At 43.6% G+C, this 25,914-nt stretch overlaps 3 protein-coding genes across 6 annotated transcripts in view; 1 reads left to right on the top strand and 2 right to left on the bottom strand.

Moving 5' to 3' along the window:
• Positions 1-328: 328 nt before the first annotated feature.
• Positions 329-25,353, bottom strand: BBS12 (Bardet-Biedl syndrome 12). 4 transcript variants are annotated; one of them, XM_085057842.1, is made up of 5 exons: positions 22,019-22,094; positions 9,756-9,880; positions 5,765-5,894; positions 4,805-4,925; positions 329-2,942 (listed from the first exon to the last, which is right to left on the bottom strand). In XM_085057842.1, exon 5 carries the CDS (start codon positions 2,924-2,926, stop codon positions 800-802), a length of 2,127 nt encoding a protein of 708 aa, XP_084913968.1. In that variant the 5' UTR covers positions 2,927-2,942; positions 4,805-4,925; positions 5,765-5,894; positions 9,756-9,880; positions 22,019-22,094; the 3' UTR covers positions 329-799. The 4 variants fall into 4 exon arrangements, with proteins under 4 accessions (XP_084913968.1, XP_084913966.1, XP_084913967.1 ...); XM_085057840.1 differs by lacking the exons at positions 5,765-5,894; positions 22,019-22,094 and adding an exon at positions 25,252-25,353; XM_085057841.1 differs by lacking the exon at positions 5,765-5,894.
• Positions 4,438-9,140, top strand: LOC146437827 (uncharacterized). The gene is made up of 5 exons (XM_085057852.1): positions 4,438-4,578; positions 6,132-6,287; positions 7,191-7,319; positions 7,414-7,551; positions 7,789-9,140. Exons 1-5 carry the CDS (start codon positions 4,576-4,578, stop codon positions 7,876-7,878), a joined length of 516 nt encoding a protein of 171 aa, XP_084913978.1. The 5' UTR covers positions 4,438-4,575; the 3' UTR covers positions 7,879-9,140.
• Positions 16,240-25,914, bottom strand: part of ADAD1 (adenosine deaminase domain containing 1) — a 64,179-nt gene continuing 54,504 nt past the window's right edge. Inside the window, exons 20-23 of the mRNA XM_085057843.1 lie at positions 25,252-25,394; positions 22,019-22,177; positions 18,895-18,983; positions 16,240-17,225 (exon numbers count right to left, since the gene is read on the bottom strand). The gene's annotated coding sequence lies outside the window, so the exon portion shown is untranslated. The remainder of the gene's footprint in view (positions 17,226-18,894; positions 18,984-22,018; positions 22,178-25,251; positions 25,395-25,914) is intronic.

Raw genomic sequence — 25,914 nt, 5'->3', positions numbered from 1 at the left:
TGCAATGAAGTGCCAGTTCTCCAGTGCCCAGCTTTCAAACTGTCAGTGCTGTAACACAGCAAAAATGCCTTGCCTCAGTCACCATGATAGATTCATTTTCAGTTGTTAGCCAACACCTAAAACTTGCAACATTTTTCTCTCTGCAAGGATAACTGAAAGACCCCATGGAAATAATCTAAAAATCTAGCAGGCGATGTCAAAGAAAATTTTGTGTAGAGAACCAGTCTATAGTACCAGAAGGAAGGATTCAGGATTCAGCTTAAATTGGTCAAAACCAGAGAAATTTCAGAGGGTATATACTGGGAAATAGATGTATGGACCATATAAATATGCAAATATAGAATCTATTCATACAATATCTCAGTATACAATGTAACACTCACATTATATCCAGTTTAACTCTTATGTTTGCAGTGTACAGAAATTAAGAACAAGGTATTAATTAAGAAATTAAGAAATAATTACACGCTATTCCTTATTTTAACACAAGTACAGCAGTGTTATATAAGAGATCTCTACCTTTCTCTGAAAGACTTTAGGAGACATCTATAGGCAATGACATTAGCTAGAAATGCAGGGCTGGGGTTAGAGAGAAGCCCACATGTGACTTTTGTTTGTTACTTAATTCCCATTTCTAGAAATTAGAAATTACCTTGTGTCTGTCTCTCATTCTGATTTCTGCTGTTACTTTCCAAAGTCACAATCACATCTCAGTGTTTGCTTTATAAATGGTGAAAACCTTTGTAGGTTGTACCTGGACTTCCCCCACTGACTCATGGATTTACAAATCCCAAAAGTTCTATAAAAACTTAAATTCACTTGACACATGTGAGTTCAAGAGCTGATTCCTTTGGGGACCTGTGATAATTTCAGTGTCTGTTTGAAGCACCAGCAGCACCAGGTCCAGGGCTCTCCTCCATGCCTCTGTCTTGGCTGCAACGTTATCACAAACCTTTAAAGCCTCGCCATGGTCAGGGAAGGGATCAGAGCCACCCCTGAGCACTCCAGCTCTCCTAAACTCTTCCAAAATATAAGCTGAGGGAGAGCCACAGGCTGCTGCTTTCTGGAGGTGATGATCCACTGAGGCAGCTGCTTCCAACTCTGACCCAGCCTTTGCAGTGTTACACAGGACCACGGAGAGGTACCGCTTCCAGCCGCTTCCCAGTGCTTGGAACACAATGGATTTGTACTCTGCCAGCCAGGGACCGGGAAACTCTCTCACAGCTCTGTCATTTCCCGGTCGCTCGGGCTGCTCTGTGAGCCCTTGGATGTGACTGAGGCACAAGAGCTCCACCGCACCACCCCCAGGGAAAACCTTCCCGTCCTTTAGAGCGTGATGGAGTCGATACAGCAAAGTCCAGAACTGGTCTTCAAGGAGCTGCACCTTGGAAGGCAGGGCAGTGGTGAGCACGGCCGTGAGCAGGGGGATGCCTGCCGCGCTGACCCGCACCGGCACCAGCTCCCCCAGACCCACCGCGCGCCCATCGCTGGCCTTCCACAGCTCCGCCCAGGCCCCGTTCCCGATGCAGGAAGCGTTCAGCTGGCTCAGGTACGTCACTGCCTGGGCACCAGTGACCTCCCCAAAGGCGCACAGCACATCCCGAGCCACACAGCCAATTACCAGTATCCTGCTGGCAATGCATCTTTCCATGAAGTTTTCGCACATGTTTCCTTTGACTAAAACCAGGTTTACTTCAAAGCTCATCAGAATATCCAACATTCTGCTTAGCCACACGTCTCCTGCTCTGCCTCCCTGTGGACTGGGATGCTCCAATATGGTCCTTACGTTATGTGGTCTGTTAAAACCTAAGTGGCGATACTGCTCCGTGAGGTCACCATCCACCAGCACAATCCGAAGGGGTTTGTCTGCCAAGTGTTTGATGACTGTGGCTTGCTCTGGTGACACCAATGTGACAAAGCCTGGGGAGACACAGGAATAGCTCTCAGGCAGGCCCAGCAGACAGCACGTCACAATCTCTGCGATGTTAAGCTGGGAAGAGCCACTGCATTCTGCTCTCTCTTGTTGATAAGCAGCAATGCTTTGCAGTAGTTTCACGCTGGTCTGATTTCCGTGGCTCAGAGCCATTGCCAGGTGTGCTAAATCACATCCACACAGATCTGCTGATGGTCCTGAAAGGTATCCCTGAAAATTACCTTGCTGACTTGAAAAATGGCTTTTCCCTAGAGTGCTGAAGTGTCTGCTGTGGGTTAACTTTTGTGTGATGCAGCTGGATGCAATAACCCCACTTCCAGACAGCACAGATGAACTTCTGTCACCCACTGCTTTGACATGAGAAGCCACTGAACCAAAGCCAGCCAAGGGTGAAAACAGGCGCTTGTTAAAATTACAATCATCTCCTTGACGGGAACAAGAATTTATTGGAATTACTTCTTCTGGTGCAGAAATATCTCTCTGAAAACACAGCAAATCCTGAGGACTTGTAAGACCATCACATCCAACTTGGCAAATTTTGCTTTCAAAAGCATTTGGCCTAACTCTGCTACAACACAGATCTTTCTTTACATCATGTATTGGTATTTGAAGACACTGGACTCTCTCACAGCAAGAGTTCAGCCCCTCAGCCATCACAGACACTATTGCTGGAACAGGAACATTCTGCTCAAGGCACTCCATCACTGCATTGCTCCACGCTCCAATGAGGAACAACAGGCTACTCATCCCAGTCTTAAACTCCTTGTTCTGAGCCTGAATAGTTTCATTAAGAAGCTGTCCAGCAGCACTTGTCAAATCCAAACTTTCAATCAGTCTGATAGCAGAACAAATCAATGTGCTCTGGTTGGTGCTTTCATCCACAATGAATTTATGTGATTTCATTGGCCCCAGGAATGTTCTCCCAGTGGATGCTAAGGATGAGAGTTGCTGGAGTCCAGTGTGTCTCCTGGCATTCACATCCCTGAAAGCCATGGGCAACAGCCAGCATCTGTGAACAGAGCACAGATTACTGCCCCATCCTCACAGCAAGCCAGAGCACAAATTACCAAGAAATTAACAATCTAACCCTTATACAGATCTCCTCTTTATCCCGTGCGCTTATTATGAGCCATCAATGCTCACAAGTGCTGACATGGTGCATTGTTAAAACACCATGGAATTGTTTCTGGCTGGCTGATAGTAAAAGTTAATTCTCCTGGTTTCTTACCCTTCCAGCAGTACAGGCTCTGTGGATCTACCACCTCCCTCCTGCCCGGCTATCTGGAATTTCAGTTATTTGCCTTACTTAGGGCAAAAGTTCATTACAGCAGAATGGACAAATTACATGCAAAATTCAAGAGCTCTGTGCAAATCCTTCTTGGTAACAACAGTCATGCCACTGACTTTAGCCTTCAAGTCTGGAAAAACATATTTTATTCCAATTCTATTTAGTCCAATTAGCATGCATGAATACTTCATGAAGTGAAATAAAAGCAATGCCACTTCTTCATACCTCACAAACTACCAAGACGTTAAAGTTTTGCCCAACTATTCATTCTTAATACACCAAAGAGAAATCTTCTTTCCCTCAAAATCCCTTCCACACCACGGTCTGGCGGCAGACCACATGGATTAAAATAAAATTCCGTCTCTGAATTACAAAGTATACACACCAAGAACTGAGAACCCTAAGCCCTGTACCTCTTATGCTCAGATGCAAATAACAGAATTACAGAATGGTTTGGGTAGGAAGGGACCTTAAAGATCATCCAGTTTCAACCCTCCTCTCATGGACAGGGACAGCTTCCACTATCCCAGGTTGCTCAGAGCCACATCCAGCGTGGCCTTGGAGACTTCCAGGGATGGGGAGACCACAGCTTCTCTGGGAAACCTGTGCCAGGGCCTCACCATCCTCACAATAAAGACTTTCTTCCTAACAGCCAATCTAAATCTACTGTCTGTCAGTTTGAACTCATTCCCCTTTGTCCTGTCACTGTATGTCCTTGTAAACAGTTTTGCCCCATCTTTCCTCTAAGTTCCCTTCAGGTACTGGAATTTATTCACATCTTTTATTCCAGACACCTAAAGGCCCCTTTGCGTAGCTATTCTGAAACAAAAAAGCTTTTTTTCCCATCCCATACAGCAAAAGTCACGCGAATATGATCTCGTCGTACTCCCAGGGAGAGGACGCGCTTCCCGGCCCGCCGGCCCCACGCGCCCGGGGGAAGCCGCCCGGAGCGGACACACCGGAGCCGGGCTGGCGGCGGGCTGGCAGCTCCCTGCGTGCCGGGGGTGCGCGGCGGGCCGGCGCGGGTGTCTCACCGGAGGGGCCGCGCTCCCGGCGCTCCCGCCGCTTCCCGCACACGGAGCTGCCTGGACACGGCCGCCGCTCCCTCAGGCGCCCCCCGCTCGAGCCCCGCCCAGCCCCGCCGTTCCCTCAGCTGTCCATCACGGGCACGCCGCGCCGCCATTGGTCCGCGCCGTGAGGGGGCGGGCTGCCGGCCTCGTTCCGCCCGCTCATTGGCCGTCTGGGCGGCGCGTGTCGGGTGCGCGTGTCGGTGCGGTGCGGAGCGGAGCGGAGCGGAGCGTTCCGTCTCGTCCCGTCCGGTGCGCTGCCAGCCCGGAGCGGCATTCCCGGCCGGATGGTGAGCGCGCCCTCCCCGCCGCGGGCTCCCTTCCCACCGCCGCCTCCCCCGAGCCCCTCCGCCCCCTTCCGCCGACAGCAGCACTTGTGCAAACCGCCTGCAGGTTCCGCCTCTGCCCAGGCCGTCGCTGCTGCCTGGTTACCTCGCACAGCGCTCCCCGGAGAGGCCCCCTCTCCAAGGGGAAAAACACGCCCGGGAAACTACCGGGATTCGCAAAATCCCTCACCTGCGCTCGGCAAGCCGGAGGGAACGTGCCTGGTTCCTCGTGGCACAGCGCACAGACCTCCGCGGTGTTCGGGCCCCAGCAGCCTTGTTGGAATGGCACCGACCAGGCCGGGAGGTGGAACCTGAAAGGGATTTGCACAACTCTGATGAGAAATAAAAGGAACAATAAGCCTCCATAGTCAGGAAAGGATCTCGTGTGTCTTCTTCCCAGCGAAGCATATAAAGAGTAAAAATGTGCTGCCTGTAGTAAAAGCAGGGGGAAGTCAGAGGTGAGCCAGACAAATGGCTTTGCAGTCCAACCAGGGAGGGAAGAATCACGTTGAAAAATGAAATTTTATTTCCAAACAGAAGAAAATGGAATCTTCTGCGTTGCACATTGGGTACTTAAAAGAGAGAGATCCCAGCCAAAAAAATGGTAACAATGCAGCAGAGGCAAGAGACTGGTCAGCAGTAGCTAGGTAACAAGTTCCTTGCTTTGTGTGTTTTATTTATTTACTTTTATAAAGCCTAACCAGTTAAAACTGGAGGTGGGAGGGACTGCCTTTCCTTCATGATTCTGTGCAGATTCAAGAGTGAAGGACTAAAATCTGTCTGCTGCTGATTTAAAAACAAAACTATACTTGAGAAAAGCATTTTTCCTGTTTTATAGGTGGTGGGGGGGAACGCTCGATACTGCACTGGCTTACACCAGAGGCAGGAAAGATTTCACAAGTGTCCTGGATAATGATGCACCAGCTAAGTACAAGCAGATTAGTTCTTATGGGACAGATTGTGTGTTGATCTCACTGCTCCCACAGGACGTTGCCACCTGACTCCACAAGTACTCCATGGACAGGCAGCCTAGAGCTACACAGCTCCCTTTAAACTTTGCTCCCACAGGGGTGGCTGATTTTTGAGTCTCATTTACAGCCAAGACCCTAAGCAACCACCCTTTTTTTAGCTGTGAGGATGTTTTACTCACATTTTCCAGGTAAATCTGCAGGAAAGGCAAATAGCAGGAGGTGCAGAGGGTCTTGGTCACCTCAGTGAAGTGTTCATTTTCAGGCTGTCCACTTGTTCTTCTGGTACTACTCCTTTAATTGACGATCTTTCTGTTTAAAGCAGAAAACATGAAGCCCAAATGCCCGTTCCCCAGGAACGAATTTTTGGCTTGTTTTCTTTTTTGACTAACCTAAGAAAATGAGCATAGAGACCCAGTGTCTACTAATTGCAGCAAGGCATGTCTCTCACTTCTGCTACAGCTTTAATGCTATTATTTATAATTTAGTATATTTTAAATTCTCCTGGGAATGGGCTGTTTCTTATCTGTTCTCTCTCCCTTTCTGAAGGCATCCAACTATAGAAAACCTGGCTTAGGTACAGCCCAGCGGAAGAAAAGTGGCTTGAAACCTGAACTTACAGAAGAGCAAAAGCAGGAGATCAGAGAAGCTTTTGATTTGTTTGACACTGATGGATCTGGAAGCATTGACATAAAAGAACTGAAGGTTTTCAAACTTTTTTTTTCCCTCGGATGAAAATATCTTTGATCTCAAAACTGTAGCTGCTTTTTCTGTTTGTCCAACCCTATTTCTTTTTAAATAGTTTTGGAGTACAAAGAAGAGTAATGGATTGACTGAATTTGGGGTGCACTCTGCATGTAATGCTTCCCAGCAGACAGGCTTCTCTACGACGTGAATATTTAGGTCTGACAGCTTTGAATAGCTGAGCATTAGAGAAACTAAACAGTCTCAGATTTCATGACTAAGATGGTTGCTCCTGGGAAGTGGAGTTTTGTTGTTCTGGGATAAGCATCAGAATATCAAATATTTTCTTCACCTGAGAACTAAAAGCAGATTTTGCACACCTGCAGGAAAGTTATAACCATATTCGCATATATGTAATCTGAAAATTACCTGGTTTTTAATTAAAAAAATAACAAAGCTGGGATCAGAGTTGTATTTCAGTAACAATTCAGGCTGTGTTTGTGCATCTGCATACGCACAGTAGTACAAGGAAGAAGATGATTCTCATTTGCCTCCCTGTGGTTTTATGTGTCTGATCTTTTTGTAAGCATGAACCCTTTTAATTATCTTCTTTACCTTGATTTCTCACATACACACTCTGCCTCAATTCTGTATATGTAACCTGGATGCATGAGTTACCTCTGCCCAGTATTAACTGTAATTTTTTACTACACCATATAGGTAAAACAACATCTTAAGAATATCAAACCTATACTATTATTGTTCAGCAAGATGAAGGAAGTTGGTAGAGGACACCAAGGTGTTTTCATGGCAGCGAGTTCTTACTACAGTTCTGGGCAAGGAAATGAAAGAGGCTTTAGCTGAGCTCTTACACCAACATTCTGGTGGCTTTTTAACACAATTGGTTTTACTGTTCTGGTGCAGGTTGCAATGCGTGCCTTAGGCTTTGAGCCAAAGAAGGAAGAGATTAAGAAGATGATAGCAGACATTGACAAGGAAGGAAGTGGCACCATCGACTTTGAAGACTTTTTGGCTATGATGACACAAAAAATGGTAAGAATTCTTAGTAGAAATTCCTGTGGCAGTGTAAAAAAAGGGCTCAGTGTCAGGAGTTTGCTGTTTAACATATGCTTTACTCTTGGTTTAGAGCGAGAAGGATTCAAAAGAAGAAATCCTGAAAGCTTTCCGATTATTTGATGATGATGGGACAGGAAAAATTTCATTCAAAAACTTGAAAAGGGTTGCCAAGGAGCTGGGAGAAAATTTAACAGATGAAGAACTTCAGGTAAATTCTGATTTGCCAGAGCTTTTCTAACAGGCACAGACCAATCCTGTAGCTCCTATGGATTGGGTGGAAATTTAGGCCTATACCAAAAGTGCTGAGAGGTCAGGAGTATGAAGAGCAGTCAAATACATAGTTATGTTTTCACATGAAGTGCTTCTGATTTATTGTTGTCTTAATGAGTGGTATGTCTTGTGTTGAGAATCCAGTGCCTGACCAAATGTAAAATGTGTTTTGTAGGAAATGATTGATGAAGCTGATCGAGATGGAGATGGGGAAGTAAATGAGCAAGAATTTTTGAGAATCATGAAGAAAACTAGCTTATACTAATATTTGTTGCTTTGCTATACAGCTGGTCCAAAAGATAACCTGGAAAAGGCTTAAAAACTGGGCTTGTGCCTCCTGCATATTTTGTGCCATGTAAAGAAAGTCTGAAATGACAGATTTTCTGGTTCATTCTTCTTTTTCAATAAAGATAACTGGGGAAGGAGGGCTGCAGTAGCCAAAACTGCCAAAATGAGATACTGCAGAAGTCAAAAGGAAGGATGAACTGAGCCTGTAAGGGTCCCTTCCCCTCCACCATAACAACTTCCCGATTGCCATTTTGGATAAAATCTGCCGTGTTTTACTGTTTAACTAAAAGATGCTTCACTTGAGATGTGAAGATTCCCACTGCTGCTTGACTTTCCTAAGATTACAGATAGAAGGGACAAGCACAGTATTTTTTATTCCCTTGAAGGTTTTTTAGGTTATCTTTTGGTATTTGTCTCCTGTTGTTTATTTCCCTGAAAGATTCTAAAATGAATTCCATATTTGTCTGTATTTCTGTATGAAACACTGTTTTCCTTTGGCAAGTTGGTTTTGGATTTAATGGAAAGAAAATGTAGATTTGGTTCTTCCTTTGGAGCTGTGTGCTCCAAAAATGTTCTTGGGTTTCCATAGATGTTCTTGTGTTTATCTAATCACCTGAAACCTGAATGAAACTTGAATGTAACCTGCTTGGGTAACCAAAGTTTATTGTATAACCAGGCAACACGTTGTGCCATTGTTCTTACTCCCCAGACATTACAGAGCTGCTGTTACTCCAGGATTCCAGGTACCTAAAAAGTTCAGTTCCGTGGTGCACTAGAGTAAATTTGGTCTTGTTGACAGTTACGTTGCAGAGAGGATTTGCGTCTGAAGTAGCTCACTATGGAGGTCTGTGGAACACTGAATGTATTTAGATCCATGCAATCCAAATTCATTTCACACATCACAGGTTTTGGGATGTTTTTTTTTAGGAGTACCTTCATTTTCTTTACTATTTCTTGCATATACTGTCAATCTAGGACTGACTGGAGAGCCACACTTCCTTGTGAATTAAGGTTATACAGCAGTGACACACAACCTGGTATCTGATTATGTGGTTCTACAGGAGGGTTTATCCTTTATAGACAATCAGCTTCAAAACTTTCAAATCCTGTAAAGCTCCAGAGACCCAAGAAGTCCCCTATTATTAGCATAGTCAGTGGCAGTAGATGTAATCTGTATACTGTGTTTTAAAATGTCTTAACTTTGTATAAGTGTGAAATAAAATTGTTTTGCAAGTTAAAGTATCTTCATGCTTATTCTGTATTTTTTTAAATTCTTTTAAAGATTTAAATGGTTTACCAAGTACATTTTCACTTTCATTTATATCTTCTTTCTAAGAGAGGAATTCTTCGGTGCAGTAGTCTGTCACGTAATTCCTCTTCCACTCTGCTGATTAAAAGTTTGTAGTACTAACCACATATATTCAGAAAGGGAAATTTGAAGTTCTAGTAGATTATGGGGAATCCCAGAGCCTATTAGAGCGACTGTACTTTTCTTTATGCTGTCACAGGAAGAGATTGACGACTGTGGTTTACCTATGATGCATGTCAACTTCTCTCTTCCTGTTCTAATCCCATTACCTGCCCTGAAGGTAGGAAAAAGCCACACAATCATACCTGCCATGTGTACTACAATGGTGAAATGTTATTTCTGGTTTGCCCACTAATCTCTGAAGTCTGGAATGTCAAGCAGTGTCTGAATTAACACAAAACTTGCAAGTGTGAACAGAACAAGTGTCTCATAGTGCTTTAGTTTGCAGGATAGTGAGGGAAATCATCCCCTCTTCAGCCTAGCAGTTGGCTGTGATCCTTTGCATCCCTCTTCCCCATATGCTGACATGGAGAGTAGGTCCTTACCTGGCATCTGCAAATTCTCCTCGGATGGCTGCAATTCAGATGCTGCATTGTGTGCACCCAGCTGAGATCCTTCCACTGCACCATCAGCAAAGCCTGGTTTTCACTCTGTTCCATCTAGGCAGATACTGTACAGAAAGGAAAGTGGAACTGCAGTTTGTGTCTGGCAAACACCTAAATGTCAAACCATTGTTAAGGGCAATAAAATAGCTGCTGGGGAGATAATATTGCAAGTGACTTCTAATGAAATACATTTTGAAATGAAAAAAGTACCAGACTTTTACTAAAACAAAAAACAGTTGAAGAGAAAAAAAAATTGCCTGCAACTTACATCGCAAATTATGACAATTGCATGGCAATTTTAATCTCCCACATGCAACTTCTAAAGTCTTTATCATCTCAGGTCCACAGTACAGTCCCACAATCCTGCCAGTCCCTCAGTAAGGCAAATCTTCAGTTGGCTTTAGGGAAAAAAAACCCAAGGAACTGCCAAGGAGTGCTATGCTCTCACTTCATTGGTTGTGAGTTTGTTTTCAGAGCAATGACCACAAGATCAACTTTTAACATTGCAGAAGGAAAAAGCCTTCTTCTCAGGTACACATATATTGGCATTTAAAAGAGGATGGGGGAAGCAATAGAGGAAACATTTGTGTACTTTCACATGCCAAGAGTCTGACTAACAGAGCCCAAATAGTTCCATAAACTGATGAGGCATTTAATATTAAAATATTTAAATTGGTCTTTACAGTTTTGAAGACTTAACTCTCACATCCTGCCTGGTGAAGTCATGCCAGATCTTTGAAATGCTAAATACTAATTCGCAGGACACCTCCTCACTGAGTTAAATAAATCAAATATTGCCACTACAACTGCTTTTAAACGCCCCTGGATAGCAGAAGTAGATTTTGAGCAGGGCACAGGACAGCAAACTGCTCCTTCTACAGGCTGAGATGAGCCTTGGCACTTGAGGAAAGGCACCTTCAGGGGATAACGCTGCAAAGACAGCTTCCTTTGTGTCACATATCTCAATACAAATGAGGGGCGATAGATCTGATAGTGTGGCAGCCTCGCTAGAGGGCATCCAGTTACTGACGTGTGAGGTGAGTGAGGCTTTGATGCTTATTTGCCTCCTCTGTGGCTTTCAATGACGAGGGAAAGTAGGCTCACAAACACCATCCAGGCTAGGATTGAAATACGTGGTTGGACAGAGAATTATTTTCTCTGAAAGGAAGAACACAAGGCTTCTCTCACAACCCATGTGCAAAATGCTGTAATTATTAGTCAGTTGTTCAAAGCTGAACCCCCAAACCACACTTTCTGAAACTCCCACTCTGTATCAATAATTGCAGACACACTCTCAGGAGAGCAGAGAACTCAACTCGCCTTTCACACAGTCCCCCCGAGTGCTCTGACCACTCGGCAGAGTTGTTTTCCCTTTGGGAATAGTGCTATCAAATGGAACCACTTCCAGCAGAGAGACAGAGCCAGACTCACTGCAAGATGCTTGTGGTACTTCCCCTGGGATGTGGGAAAGCTGGAATCACAGCCTCACTTCGAGTCAAGAGGAACAAGGATTTGAGAATTACACTCTTGTCCCCAAGGTGAGTGTGCTGTCCTTCAGGGATGTGGCCTAACTCCAGTGGCCTAGTGGGGACCTAAACCTATAGCTCTTGACCTCTTTGCAGTCCTGGCTTCCACTAATTACTGAACTTGAAATTGCTCAAAGCTTTTTTTTTTTTTTTTTTTGCTTGTCTGAATTAGGTTGGACACAATGAATATTAACAAAGCAAAACTGTCCAACCTGAGCTGCAAAAGTGCAAAATTCCCTTGCTCTCAAGGCCACCTTATTTCCCCTGAAAGCTTCTAACTGGTTCTAGCAGTGACATTAGTGAAAAGAACACATTAAATAAAGCCATAAAAATGGGTTTCCATAGGAAGCAAATGCAACAGTTAACATAACCCATTTCCAGTATTATTTTGAACTATTCTCTACCCAAAAGCATAGCTTAATGCAACTAAACAAAACCAGCATAATTCACACATCTATGCTAATGTCTGAAATTGCTTCCTAGCATGGTTCCTTCACCTCAATATAGAGAAAACAGACACACGCGTCCTTCTAAATTTTTTCAGACATCCAAATGAGAAGTACCATGAAAACTCTAAACATCAAGGAAAAAGTGACCACAAACATTGCAGATCTGAGTTAGAAACTCTAGAAGGTATTTCAGTTTAAAAAAAACAACATTTTACCAGCTTGTAAAAATGTAGTATCAGATGATCTCAATTTAAGTCTGTGTTCCCTATGTTTCCTCTTTAGAGAGTTTAAGACATGATTGGCCAAAGAAATCCACAGAAGCAGAGTTTCCACACATTGTTCAAATGTTTTGTTTAAATCAGTCCATACACTGCAGTCATTGTGAGGTTGAAGAGAATCACCACAGAATAGCTCCTTTTGGTAAGCTCCTTTTTTTTTTTAAAAGCAGGTTAACTAAAATGTTGACGAAGTTATTGATGTTAGTTGTGGAACAACAGATACCTTTTGCAGAAATAAAAGGAGATTTTTGCCTAGATGAAAAAAACCCATGTCAGTGAAGGTACAGTCCATCTAGAGTAGATAACAGGTGAAACAGATGCTAAAACTAGAATGGTTTTCTCTAAGCAGAAAACTGGTTACCATAGTTGAGACTAGTAATATCCCTTTACATGGCTCTTTTTCAGCTTTCTCTTTAGTATTAGGAACCAATAAAGTATTCATCAAAATGGCTTAAAGTATTCATCAAAATGGCTGACAGGTTTGAATATTATTTCTGTTTGTACTCTGAAGTATATAAACAGTTTTTGTCGAATCCTGATAAGCTGGGTCACTGTCTGGGTGGGCCAAATGCTTAGGATCATTCTGCAGAAAACAACTCTATTATTGCCTACAGCATTAAAAATAGCCATATTACAAATCCAAGAGAAAATATGAGTTGAAAATGTTTATGTATTACAATTAAAGGAGTTCTTCCCAGAAATGAATCAGCTTTTAGAAGGCGGGAGGGAAGAAAAAGGTACTTTTATTCTTCCCAGTACCAACCCAAGATGCAATAGATGAATTAAACAGGGTGTTATTTATTGTGCGGGGATTTTTGCACCAAGATTCAGATTCTCCTGACTATCCTTGCCACCGAGGCAAGGCCTAGGATGGTGCAATCCTGACCCCCTCCTGCCAAGGTTCAGCATCATCCATTCCCACTGCCTGCAGCGGGACTACGCACTGCTTTAGCACTTCTGCAAAACTGGGCCTTAGACAATGGAGGCTTTAGGTACAGGCTTCCTATTTCCTGCAGTGGATTTGTGTAGGTGGCCTTGTTACCAGAAATCCATACTCCTACACAGCAACTTCTGACTGTGTTTCTGCAGAAATGACTATTATGAAAGGAATGAAATATTTTGAAAATAAAAATCATGTGTTCGTTTCTCCAAACCAATTGGGGTATCTCCTGCTGGCGAGATCAATTTCTTGTGTGGCAAAATTAAGAGTGGGGTGGAAAACAAAAGGATTAAGGTTTGCAAGGGCACCGTGGCTTGGGCTGCTGCACACATGAAGAGGGGAAAGCCTGTCTGAACTGTCCTCTGCCCATCGCCAGCAGCTGAGTCACTGGCCCAGACTGCAGAGCTTCTTGCTGCCGCATTTTGCAGCCAGGAAAATCCCACATCCTCCCAGTGGGTGTAGAAAATGCAGCTACAGCCTCTGGATGCATCGGCACCAAAAACAAAGGGGAGATTGTGGTGCAGGTGGTGGCTGTGGGCTCAGGGCCTGTGCCAGGACCTTGCCGACAGCATCCCAGGGAGCAGCGAGCAGAGCCTGGGCCAGCACTGCCTGCCCACAGCCCCACTGGTTTGCCAACCCCAACACTGTAAGATGTGTGTGACCAGCTCCACTTCCCCACATGGGCACCTGCCAGGGCCACCAGGAAGCAGCCTCTCCTGTCCCAAATCATCCTGTCTCTCTGTTTATTGGCAAGGAGCACATCACACCTTGCCCTTCCTGGTCTTCCCCAGCCCAGGCTGTTTGCTTTCATGCACAGGGGCTTATGGCAGTCTTGGCTCTTGCCATGCTGTTGTGGCCAGCACAGCCCTCGTGGCCCCAGTGAAGGTGCTGCTCTCACCTCCCACCCATCTCACTCCCAGCCATATTCCATTATTGCAGAGGTGGGTGCAACAAGCCAGGGTGGCTTCAATCTCTGAATTTTGCAGTGCTGTCTGAATACTGCCAATGCTGCTTCAGATGATGGCTCTGCAAGCATCCTGCTGGGAGAGCAACCCAAGACATTGCTCACAGATCTATCCTGTTTCCTTCCATGTGTTCCCTGTGACACTTGCCAAGCTCTTGTTGAGGGTGGTGTCATTCTGAGAAGACCGCAAACATTCTGGGTCAGGCAGCCAATACCTGGCTCTCCAATCTAGGGTTGAGTATTGCTCTTGGGAAAGGAAACACAGGAACAGACTGGCATGGGTTTGCCCAGCTGTCTGGGAAATGGCTCCAGACAAAAGCTCTTTTGAGAAGCTGCTTCTGCAAAGTGGGCAAGAAGAGACCTGACATCCCTAAATGGGCGCTTATGCGCTGAGGTGGCAACCGGAAAGCTCTGCTGGCACTGAGAAATGTTGCCTTAGGAAAGCAGTCAGTCAGCCTCAGTCAGCCCTAGGCACTACAAGCCCAAATCACCAATGTCTTATAAGCAACTTGGATCAGAACAGGCATCTGCCCCAGCCAATCCCACAACTGTAACACAATCCTTCTTCGTCAGTGCCATGCTTCCTTGGAGGCTTCTCGTCCTCCTCCTTGTGCCTCCTGAGCAAAGCTACTGTCCCTGTGCCTTCTGTTTAGCCAACTGAAACTTCTCCTAGGAAGGTTAAAGCAGCAAGATCATGCAGAACATAAAGGAGAGAAAACTTCTCCTGACATCCATTCCCTGTCACATTTGTTCCCTGCTCATCTTGACCAAAACATGGGAAAGGACACACAGGAGAAAATAGCTACATGTCAAGGGAAAAACAAACCAGCCCATCCTTGCTCTGTCTAGGCATGCATTCATTTACTAGACCAAGTGCTTTTGGCCCAGCCTGATGGGCAGTCCAGAGCCTGCCATTGTAATCTGTGCCAACAAGGGAGGAATGAGGCCCCACAAATAATTTACCATGATTGGTCACCACTGGGATGTTTTAACACTGGTGTTCAACACGAACATTTTCTTCTGCAGAGTTGTCACAGGGGTTGGCTCCACCGTGGGCCTGGTTACACCACAAGTTCCCCCTTTAATGGGTTCAGCATGTCCCTTTGCACCCAAACTACTTCATAGTAATAGTTTACAGATATATCATGACCATCTGGGACATTTCTAAATATCTACAGCTCTATTCTTGGACTAAATTTCCTTCTACATATTTGAGTTAGAATGAATTTATACTGAAAAATCGCATGTGAGCTGCTGGGTCATTGTCCTGGAGTTCAAAAGTTTAAGGTGGTTTTCGGATAGCACCTGCAAATGTCAAGGTGGCAGATTAATTCCTTTTAAGATGCAAAATGATTTGTTTTTAAGAGTGAAGCACTGATTCAAACTGAATCTAGGTATTCAATGGAAAATGGAGTCTAGAACAGTAATTTTTTGTGGCATTGTTGCCATCCTGAAACTTTCGCAGTTCAAAAGGTGGCATAAGTCTTAGACAAAAAGAAAAAAATTCACACTTATTTCAGCAGTTTCCATTGAGAGATTGGCTTGCTCAAGGCACCATCTCTTTAAAAACATTACATCAACTTCAGTAGATATTACTTGATAATGCTTACTGAGTTCCTAGCAATTACCACTATTGTTTATTTGCATATGAGTTGTTTTAGGGACTATCCAAGCAGAACTGCAATAGCCCCATGCCCTAGAAAGCTTTCAGCCTCAGCAGAAGACAGATAATACATAAGACAGTATTGGCCAGGAATCCAAGAAATGTTGATATCTTTCTGATAATCATTTGTTAGAAAAGCTCTCTGAAGATGATTGAAATTGGCATGCTTTGGAAATGCCAAAAAATGTACACTCTTAAATATGTAACTGGAGGGTGGCAGAGCCTTGGAGCACAGGGCAGTGAGAGGTGGAAGGGAATGTACCAACAGCAAGTGGGAGATGATCACGAGGCTGCGAGTACAACACAGCTGGCCTTGGATGAACAGGCATTTCACTTGCACCTAATACAGCAGAGAGATCATAGAAATTATTTAAGCAGAGAAATTATTTCAGCTTGGAAAATTAGCTTTGCAGTAGCAGGCAAGGGGTACGTGGAAGCCAAGAAGAATCCTGAAGTAACAGATACAAGAATGTTTAACATTGTGAATAAGATCTTCCCATTACTGAGTACACAGATCCAGATTAAGCATCACCTCGATACAGAACAGTCCTAGACAAAGATAATGCTTACCCTCACTCTAACTCCTAATAGTGAACAACTGTGCTGTTTTTCCAGATTTTCTTTTCAAAGATCACAAACTAAATTCCAGAGGAGATTTGGATGCATTTTCACCTTTGAATGAGGAATAACACAACAGAGGACCATTTCAAGGCACAAACAAGAGGCGTACACCAGAGAGCAACGGAAGAAGTTCCTCCAAGGCTTAGAGTGAACATGCAAGTTCTGTATCCCAATCCCTCCCAATGGAAAGATTGGCACAAAAGCATGAACATCTTTAAACACAGGATGTGTTGCACAGTGTGATCACAGGTGGCTGCTTGTCTTACATGACTATGGGAATAGCTATGAGAGATATTTTTGGCAGAAACAATCTACTTTAACCAGCTGAGTATCATCTTTCCTCCTCTCTGCTTTGTGATAAGATGATCTCCTCCAGCAGGGCCTCTCCAATGCAATTGCCAATACATGCCCTGCCCACCTGTGCCCAGGGAGCAGGGAGCAGTGACTCATTCAGGTGTGCAGCAGCCCAGGGAAACACGGTGCTGTTCTGAAACCAACAGCAGCCACACGATTTCAGGGACTGGCTTTTGATCTGGCAGCAAGCAGAGGTGCAGTACAGTTCAGCTCCTCTCTTGAACATCTCCAATGACACTTCCTTCTTCATTCATTTATAACAAGCTGACATCTTCTTCCATGTGCAATAAAGGGTTTGCCTTCAGCACAAAAGGAAAGAGACAAGGAGCAGGCTTTAACAGCAGTATTAAAGACTAAGCACAAAAAGACACACTTATGTGATAAATTTATCGGTTGTCAAGCTTTCCATCTGACTTTTTAAACATCAGCACACAGCCTCTGTCCAGAGTCTGTGCAGAGGCTTTTGCAGCCCAGATGATGCAGCAAATATCTGATGTTAATAACTCAGCAGCTCCTGGAATACCCAGTGAAGTTTTCAGGCATACAGGACAATGTGGATTTCAGTGGTAATTTTCCATCAATGCTCTTTGTTTCCTTTCCAATTTAAGTCAGTCTCTAAGAATTAATGATCAAAAGATAGAAGCTCTTAATAATTTCTTCTTCAGCAAACAAGACAAGGTTTGATTTATTTACATCACATCGTAGCACTTGCTATCAAATACAACTTCCATGGCTTAACTGAGGATGCAAAAGATGAGGAAAACCAGGATCCTGTTGGTACTACACAACTGGTACAACTCAGTCACAGGTGGCTGCTTGTTTCATGTGGCTGTGGAAATGAACCTGAGGGCTTATTTTTGGCAGATACTGATCTCCTTTAACCAAACGATTTTAAGTGGTTCAGAAATGCTTTTCTGCATAGAAACCCTGTGAGACAGTTCCAAGCACCTCCTCTTAGTCCCTGTCTCTCAACAGCGAGATTTGCTCTGGTACAAAATCATGGAAAGGTGGAGGAAAGCATGAGTCAGTAGTGAGAGACTAATGCAGAAAGTAAGTTTATAAGAGCAGAGTGTGCAGGCAAGCACCACACCTCTGCCTGTGGCTCGGCAGTCAATGTAGTTAGACAGCTTGGAGAGAACAGCTTCAACATGAGCAGAATCTAGTTCATTAGAGAAGCGTTTCTATGGCAATGCTGGGTGATGTATCTGAAGGTTTTGTTTTTGCAAACAAAACAAATTGTGAACACACAGGTTTCTCCTACCTTCAGAGAGCACAAATCTCATTTCAGAGCTCACAGACCTAAGAGGATTCTGATATCAGCACAATGTCTCAAGTTTTACTTTAGCCAGTTCAAAGGACTCCAAAATGAAACCTGTAAGACTCAGACAAGAATGGCAAAATCTGAGCAATATAATTAAAAACGAGGGAAAGCTGTAAGAAGTTCTTGAGATTTCAGAATTGATGTTGAGAAGAGCAAGAGTGAAAAAACAGTATTTCAAAATTATACTTCCCACTTTGTTAGATCTCTTTATGCCACGATTTAATATCAGAGGGTTTTTGTAAGAGAATACCATTTTGCTTTTGGAATAAAAGTGGAATCTTAAACAAATCTCTGTGAATCCAGGAGAGGCATGATTAATTAATCTCCGGTCTTCAAACAGAGTCCATAGCTCTCTGGTGGTACACAAAATTGCCAGGTAAGGGTAATACACTTGCAAAGCCTAACTCTTATAATTAAAAGAGCAGCAGCTATTGTTCAACCTTAATTCAGCATGTTGCTGAGTTCCATTATTACCCTTCAATTGCAAGACCTTGTCAATTTTTCCATTGGATTCTTGATACTGACAGAAAAAACACTCAATTCATTGATCTTTCTCCTTGTTTGCATTATCTTGCACACCAGATAAATCCAGCATAAGGTCTTGTAAAAAAATCCACACTCCTTTATGTGCTGTACTCAGCCAAATACCCTCATTCCTTACAAATACAAACACATTTACTTTCAGACAGCTGATAGGCAATATTGCACTGTTTCCCTATTTTACTCATAAAGTACAGGAAAATTATTGGAAGTGAAGATTAATAATAGTGATAAGCACTCTGCTGCCTAACATGCTTTGGCTAGCACGAGCTGCAAACAAACTGCATTTCAACCTGTGCTGGCTGCAATCCACAACCCCCCAAAAAAAGCCTTTCCTGCCCCCCCAAAAGCAAACCCCCTTCATTTTAATTTTAGAATAAATCACTCCAAAACAGGCTTAAGGATTCTAGGAAAAAATATTACCTGAGAATGATGCCAGTTTTTCTCAGCAGGCTCTCTGACTACGAACTCCTTTTCATTTGACATGATATCTGTCCTCAGCTACACATCTTCTATTTCATGCAGATGTTGAGCATTTTGAAATCCAGTATTGCAAATTTGAGTTTAGAGGAATCAAGCACAGTCTATTTCAGCAGTAAAGTATCTGACCTGTAGCTGAATACTTCTGAGTTTATATCTTGTTGTGCTAATATTCTGTATTTTATATATACAATTTTCAGTACCTTATCATGCCTTTTAGCAATCTTTGCCCTGAAAAAGCAGGTGTCTTCTGGTTCCTGCAAAATTTCAACCCAGTAACGTGTGCTTATGACCTGTGTATGTTTTTCACCTGAAACAGACCTTAAAAACTATGTTGCAAATGCCAGTGCTATCCTAATGCATTGCTCTTTTCTTTCTAATTTAGTTGCCCAGGCAAAGGTTATTGTAAACAAATGTTACTGTGAGTCTCAGTTCAATTCTGAGTAAGAGAAGCCCCCACAAGCCAACAGATGTATTTAATACACAGGCAGAACCGGTAGTTAGAACGATTTTTTTTATTTTAAGAAGCCTCTTTGCAGACCTGTTTGCTTCCTACAGCAAAGAAATGCAGAACTGCAGATACAGGCTTTTGTCTTGAAGCCATTGACAGAGACAAGTGGTTTAATTTTTTGCCCCTTGCACAGCTTTCATTTCAGTACTAGCATTTGCAATTTTATGGGTCAGTAATTTGGAGGGAAAATCCACACTTAAAAAAAGAAAAAAACTACAGAATAGTGCCTCCAGATTTGGGAAGACTTTAGATGATGTTCCTGCTCTGCATTTCTAGGAGTGGAATCTGGACCTGCTGAAGAGCAGATGTTTGTGAGTAACTCCATGTGCCGACAGGTGTATTCTGGATTAAGACTGATGGGTCCCCATATAGTTTATCCATTTTTGTTCTTTCTTGTGGAGGTTACCAGAACAGAGAAAGAAGATCTTGCACTGGTGATTACTTCTTATATATACTGAATTTCTAGGGTGTACAGGAAGACTTTGCCTAGCATGGCAATTCTTTTTGCGTATTTCTGACAGGAAAAGTAGTTAGTGGTCTCCTGCAAGTCTTTTTTTTTTCCCCTAATATAACTTTGTCTAGATGAAATATTAGACAGTGCTCTGCCTCTCACAAGCCCTTTCAGAAAACCATTTTCCCCTTCATTACTCAATCAAAAAAGGCTGATATTTGAGAAACTGTAAGATTGCACCTAGAGACAGAAATCCATATTAAGGACCGCTTCCTTAGTCCACTTAGACCAACACTTCCGCATATGGATTGAGTCCTATAACATCCATCTAAAACCAGCGATATCTAGGAAACTACACCTTCTGGTGAGAGCTATGCCTTCTGCTCTTGGCTTACCTCTGAAAAAACAAGTATTCTTAATTGGAGCTAAATCACAGTGAAAGCCTAGCAGAGATTAGGCAGGCTTTAGTGATTAGTTGCTCCTTAACATAGGCAACTATGGGATTAGTTGTTCCTTATTAGGTATTCCTATAAGAATTAGGGTCTTTGGGGTATTGTCTCCATAATAACAATGATAAAATCAAATGTTGTATGGCATTTTCGTGCTTCCTGACTCCCAACTGATATAAATCTGCAGCCAGGCTCTGTGCAACATGAAACAGTAGAAATACACAGCCCAAACCCCTCTGATGCCTTTAGCTGCCCACACAAGTCCCCCAACTGTTTTTATCACCCAGGACTTGTGTGCTACTCCCTGACATTAAGAACAGACCCTGTCCCAAGCTTTTGCACGCTGCTGCAGACGACAGGAGGAAGTCTGCTTTGGCTCTGCTAAAGTGAAGCTAAAATAAAGCCAGACCTGATTTTTTTGGCCGCATATACACTGAAAGAAGTCAGTGAAAAATCCGAGGGCAACCTCAATCCACACTGTGGCTGTGGCCTGCAGCAGTCACTGCAATTGCTGTGGTGTGCCATGAATTCCCCCTGCTCCGTAGCCCTGCTGCGCACTTGCGCTGTGGTGGATTTCTGCCCTAACCCTGCTCGCCCAGGGAAAGCAGCACGGCCAACAAAACCATCCTGGATCATCTCCAGCTTCTTCTGATCGTTGATTGCCACTGGGCAATTCCACACTGCTTAGAAAGAACATCCCATGCCATGATAGTAAAAGCAAAGGCCAGCAGACACCCTGAATATTTCTGCGTCACGGAGAACTCCCTAAAGGGCAAATTCTTCCATGTCTAAAAACAAGAATTCTTCTCTTCTTATTCTAGGTCACTTGTGGAACCACACAGATAACAGATCTTAACAAAATGTCACTAATGATAAGGTCCAGGGCTTTCAGAATGTATTTCTGAAGGCAGGCACTTTATTTGGGTGCCTAAATGGAGGAGGCAATTTTCACCACACCATTTCTAAGACTCACTTCTGAAAGCACGGGCCCAGTTATCACCAATATACTTGGATATTGAAAAATCAAGCAGGCTGGTCTGGGTGTTGCACCAGGGAAAGGAAAAGTGCAGTGGTCGTTGTAAACACCGATTTGCTCAAGAGGATGGGACCAGCCACAGCACCCTGTGTGCCACAAACATTGCTATTTTCTGACTGACTGTGACCACACAGGACTGAGTCACCCAATTCATAGCTGCCAGTGCAATGTAGGCAGCTCACAGGCTGGAAACAGCAGCCTGGATTTTTTCCCAAAACACTCTTCCCTGCTCCCTACTCCATGGAAATTTTTGCTGCAGCTGAACAGCTTGCAAATAACAAAGTCTAAGCATGCACAAGCAAAGGATGAGTTTGCAAAATGTAAAGCTGATCCTTGGCTGCAACATGGATTCTGGTGCTTGGCACCTGGAAGGGGCTTCCCACAATCTCCTCTGTGGTTCAGCCATCCCCAGGGGAAAATTCAACAGTCACTGTTCCAGACAGTAAAATAATTACTTTTGGCTGCAGAAATTAAATGCCACTGAGCCGTAATCAAAATATTGTTTTGTTTTCAAAGAACACTTTAGCTCGAAGGCCACTGAGTCCATCTCTGACCGAGCTGTGTCTTGACACACGGGAGGAAAAATACATAGCCTTGTTTCCGCTTTTATCTGTTCTCACCTGAATGACTGGATCAAGGTTAAACAACCGCAGACAGAAGGAAAAAGATCACCGAACAGGAGTGGAAATGTGAAATGCGTCAAATGGCATTCTTTTTTTTCTTCTTGCTGTCAGAAGCTCTCGGGGTTGTGGCCAACCAGGCAAGAACAGGCAGGCTGTCTGCAGAATGGGAGATTTGTGACGGTGAAGTCCTATTGGGGTTTTTTTGGGACAGTTACATACAAGACACCAAAGGAATGGCTCAGAACTATGATCCCCACCTACAATGTTTCTTTTCCTTTACACTTACGGTAATGATGTTTGGGCAACAGTTTGCTTTTTTCAGTTCCCACTTACGATTCATTGTGAAACTTGGTAAGATTGGCCATGTTATAATGTTACTCCATGAGTATGTGGATAAAGACATTTTTCTTCAACAGTTTTTTGCTGTATTCATGAATCTATCCCCTTGTTTGAGTCATTGCTTAGGGTGTAGAACATAGGTGGCATTGCTCTGGCAGAAATCTTCTGCTATCCCTCTCATGTTTATTACTGTGTGTATAAAACAGATGGTTTCTGATACTTTGTCCAACCACTGAAACACTGAGTACCAAAATTACAAAAGTTTTCATCACTGCTACAGCAAGAACTTAGGTAGGATTTGGAGCAATAGGCAGATCTATAAGAACAATTACTAATGTAAATTCCACGTAATGCTAACAGCAGCAGCAGTGCAAACTACAAAGATCAACTTATAAATTTAAGTACTCTGAAGTTTTTAGTAGAAATAATTAGTCTGAAATCAAAATTTCTACCCTTAACCTGACCATGGGTGCAAAGGAAAAAAATTCATTTGGCTATACGACAAGAACAACTTTCCAAACTGTACAGTGAGTGCTGCTATTTCTTTAACTTCATAAGTGCAAAATTCTTATTTTACGTTGTCTAGGCCTTTGATTCACTTCACATTCACTGATATTAAGTGACTTTATGTTATACAATTCAGAACTTCATGGAATATCTGAGTCCTAGCCTCCAAGTGAAACTTGACTTTCTACGGAGGCAACCAAATAAAAAACCTCTCTTATGCCATTTCCAGTTGCAGAAATAATACCTAAGGAAACACCCTCTGACAAAGTCTTCAGGAAGAAAACATTTCCAGTAGACAGACAATATCATTTTAAAGGCAACCTTCAATGAGAACCTTTGACATCTGGTAACTTTTTCAGTACCTGTGGATTATCTGCTGCTGGAGAACTCTCAGGTGGCTGAATACTGCTTTGGCAGATGAGTTTGTCTTTGCCTGTAACTAAGACCAAATCTACAAAACACCTGTCTGCATTACTCTCAGAAATACAAATCTGGGAGCAAATTGGCGTTGGAATAAAAGTTTACTGCTATTCATGTATGGGATTGCAATATGTAAGGCAAAACAGTAGAAGTGACAAAAGCCTCAGCCTACATTTTGATATTTCACTTCATTAAAACAAGGTTTCTTTAAATCACTTATGCTGCCTTGTTCTTTTTAAAACTTTGCCTTATTGTCATTCACAGGCTTAACATTCTTGATAATGGTTACAGGTTTGGTCATATCTTACTCGTCATCTGGTAGAGATGTACATTAAAGGAGTACATTTCTAAGCTAAAGTCACCACCCGGGCACCCATAGAAAGCACCGTGTAAGTGTCCCCAGGGTCCCTTTTACCACAAAGCAGCACAAGTTTTCACACTGATGTGTGCTGGCAGGGAAGAGACTGACACCCACATGTACCCAGGTGCAAGCATCAGCGACCACAGACCTCAGAGGGATTTCTGGGCGTGCAGGTTTGGCACTTGTAGATAGAGAGTTCCTATCTAGTCACACCAAGGAAACAGGGCACCAATGTGCATGTGAAAGGAGCTGCTAGCACCCTGGTAGGGGCTGCAGTACTTATGTTGCTGTAGCTCTGATGACCTATGGGTGTGAGTGAATCCAGTTTTGTAAAGGGAAGCTTTCATTTCTGCCCCTAAGAGGTGATGGCTTACTGGTGTGATAGCTCACAGACTTACAATACACCTAAAAGCACAGAAAATACATATATATATTATCTTCTCTTGTGATATATTCAGCTTGCAATTCAGTTGTGGACAGGGGACTTTGTTTTTCCCCACATGACTGTGACTAGTCTTAGAACACTAAGAAGAATATCTATTAGACTCTATAAAAACTGTAAATTCCCCCAAACAAAGCACACTGGTTTAATAATGTGAAATTATTTCTAAATAAATCATAAACAAATAATTTTTCTTGTCTTACAGTAAATGTGGTTGATAGGTACATCAAATGTAGCTCTTAAAAAGTGTTTCAATTGTGACAATTAAGTTAATCATAAAATTATAGAATGGTTTTGGTAGGAAGGGATCTTAAAGCTCATCTAGTTCCAACACCTCTGCCATGGGCAGGAAACTTTCCACTAGACCAGGTTGCTCAGAGCCCCATCCAACCTGATCTTGGAACACCTCCACAGATGGGGAGTCCACAACCTCTCTGGGCAACCTGTTTCAGGGCTTCACCAGCCTTACAGTAAAGAATCTCAACCCACCCGACCTCAGTTTAAGGCCATTCCCCCTTGTCCTATGCACTCGTGAAAAGTCCCTCTCCAGCTCTCTTGTACCTTTACGTATTGGAAGGTGCTATAAGGTTTCCCTGGAGCCTCCCTTCTCGAAGCTGAAGAGCCAAAGTCTCTCAGCTTGTCTTCATAGGAGAGGCGTTCCAGCCCTGTGATCAGCTCAGTGGCTCTCCTCTGGACTCCTTCCAGAGGCACTTTGGTTGGCAGTGCTGGCAAAGCCTATCTGGGGAAACTGTCAGCACACAGAGTTTATGTGCAGCTGCAGATCTTAGTACAGGGCTGCTACTGCTGTGCCTGTGCCAGCATGGGAAGCATGCCCTGTCAGCAGCACTGCTTCTGGCCACGCTCAGCACTGATCCCTCTCCATACTGCCCCCTCCCACCACCTTCATGAGTATTAATAAAAAGTGATTCATAAAAAGCTTTCACCAGGCAGCAGTTGATTTCTACTCCACGCAGCCCTTGGCGAGAGAGCCAAGGAGCTTGGCCATTTGACCTCGTGTGCCCTTTCTGCAATTCACAGCAAGTATGTCAGCACTGCCGTAAATGTCACACCTCCTGTGATAGGGCTTCATGGCAGCATTCACTAACTTTTGTCACCTTCTTAGTCACCCTTCCTCCTGGAGTCCCCAGGCACTGCACTGACCTGCAGGAGCCAGGGCTGGCAGCCAAGCAGGAGGGGCTCAGGAGGAGGCTTGTGCCACTTCTCTGTTTCATTGTTCTCGGCTGGGTAGCAAGCCTGGGTTACTTCACAATCTTCCTTGCAATAATTTTGAAAAAAATTATTTCCTGTTAGGGAAATGGAAAATAAAGAGTCCTTCAGTGCCCTTTATTCAGTACTACACTTGCATTTCTAATTTCAATCCAGTGCAATTTGTTGGGAGCTCAGGAACTTGCCTTGCCCTCAAGGACCAATCCCCAAAATGCACCCAGTCCACCAAACAGCTGCTGGGTCTCCAGAGTGCTCCTGCAGCTCCTGTACACAGCTCAACTTCCACCAGAGCTATTCTGTGGTCTCCCTCTCTGGGGATCATTTGATAATACAAAAGTAGGCATATGAACAAGGTACATTTTCAGCCAGATTACAAAATACTCATTCTGCTCACCATATGGAACTGGAAATAGAGACTTCCCACCAGATCAGACTTTTGGTCTGATTTGATAAAGAGGAACAGGAATTTTGGTGTAGGTAGGGGGCATCACTGTCCTTTAAAGGCCCAAGGAAGCCAATGGTCCACCAGATCCAGGCATCAATCCTGCTTGCCAAGCATCACAGAGGCTGCAGAAACAGTCACAGCCTTTGCCCAGG

The sequence above is a fragment of the Lichenostomus cassidix genome, chromosome 4 (assembly GCF_008360975.1).
Source record: "Lichenostomus cassidix isolate B80296 chromosome 4, HeHo_3.0, whole genome shotgun sequence".
NCBI lineage: Eukaryota > Metazoa > Chordata > Aves > Passeriformes > Meliphagidae > Lichenostomus > Lichenostomus cassidix.
This window is presented reverse-complemented; position numbering and strand designations above follow the sequence as displayed.